We start from the raw sequence: 1,308 nt of genomic DNA on the forward strand, positions 1-1,308 counted from the left end.
TGCCATGGGCTGTGCTTTGCTATGGGCTGTGCAGTGCCATGGGCTGTGCAGTGCTATGGGCTGTGCAGTGCCATGGGCTGTGCATTGCCATGGGCTGTGCAGTGCCATGGACTGTGCAGTGCCATGGGCTGTGCAGTGCTATGGGCTGTGCATTGCCATGCCTGCAGGGCTGTGCAGTGCCATGGGCTGTGCAGTGCCATGGGCTGTGCCGTGCCATGGGCTGTGCATTGCCATGGGCTGTGCAGTGCCGTGGGCTGTGCAGTGCCATGCCTGCAGGGCTGTGCAGTGCCATGGGCTGTGCAGTGCCACGCCTGCAGGGCTGCAGCACCCTGCCAGAGCCCCTGTGCTGTGCCCTGTCCCTGCAGAACGACTCGGTGGTGGCGGGCGGCGGCGCCATCGAGATGGAGCTCTCCAAGTTCCTGCGGGACTACTCGCGCACCATCCCGGGCAAGCAGCAGCTGCTGATCGGCGCCTACGCCAAGGCCCTGGAGATCATCCCCCGGCAGCTCTGCGACAACGCCGGCTTCGACGCCACCAACATCCTCAACAAGCTGCGGGCCAAGCACGCCCAGGTAGGGCCCGGTGCCGCGCTTTGGAAAGCCAGGTGTCTGCTGAGGAAGGCAGGGACCTCTCCTGAAATGGAAAATGGAAACCCCCTTCCTCTGAATTATTGTCATTTTGAAATTAAGGGGCTCTCAGGAAAGATATGGGAATAGGAATAACAGTTCTTTACTAGGAAATTAAATATACAAATGCAATAGTACAAAAAAGAAAACAAAGCACTGGCAGAGTCAGAGCAGGAGCTGAGCCCTGTGGTCAGGGTGGTGGCACAGTCCCATCCCATGGGGGCTCAGCCCTCCTGCAGTGCCAGCTGTGCTTCTGCTGGAGCAGGGATCCTGCACAAGGCTGCAGTTTTCCTCTGGAGCTCCAGGGCTGCTGGAGATGGGCCTGCTCTTCCTCTGGGAATGCAGGGCAGGAGAAAGCTGCTCCTCTGGGAATGCAGGGCAGCAGAAAGCTGCTCCTCTGGGAATGCAGGGCAGAAGAAAGCTGCTCCTCTGGGAATGCAGGGCAGAAGAAAGCTGCTCCTCTGGGAATGCAGGGCAGGAGAAAGCTGCTCCTCTGGGAATGCAGGGCAGGAGAAAGCTGCTCCCAAGGGAATGCAGGGCAGGAGAAAGCTGCTCCCAAGGGAATGCAGGGCAGGAGAAAGCTGCTCCCAAGGGAATGCAGGGCAGGAGAAAGCTGCTCCCAAGGGAATGCAGGGCAGGAGAAGCTGCTCCTTGGGAATGCAGGGCAGGGGAAAGCTGCTCC

The 1,308-nt window shown here is 59.7% G+C and overlaps 1 protein-coding gene across 2 annotated transcripts in view; it reads left to right on the top strand.

Moving 5' to 3' along the window:
* The window catches only part of CCT7 (chaperonin containing TCP1 subunit 7), a 16,377-nt gene that overhangs the window by 11,649 nt on the left and 3,420 nt on the right, over positions 1-1,308 (top strand). For both annotated transcript variants that reach the window (XM_041472533.1, XM_041472534.1), the window contains exon 11: positions 366-572. In XM_041472533.1, the coding sequence (XP_041328467.1) occupies positions 366-572 (207 nt within the window). The remainder of the gene's footprint in view (positions 1-365; positions 573-1,308) is intronic.

Source organism: Pyrgilauda ruficollis, unplaced genomic scaffold (genome assembly GCF_017590135.1).
Source record: "Pyrgilauda ruficollis isolate IOZ18807 unplaced genomic scaffold, ASM1759013v1 scaffold292, whole genome shotgun sequence".
Classification (NCBI taxonomy): Eukaryota; Metazoa; Chordata; class Aves; order Passeriformes; family Passeridae; genus Pyrgilauda; species Pyrgilauda ruficollis.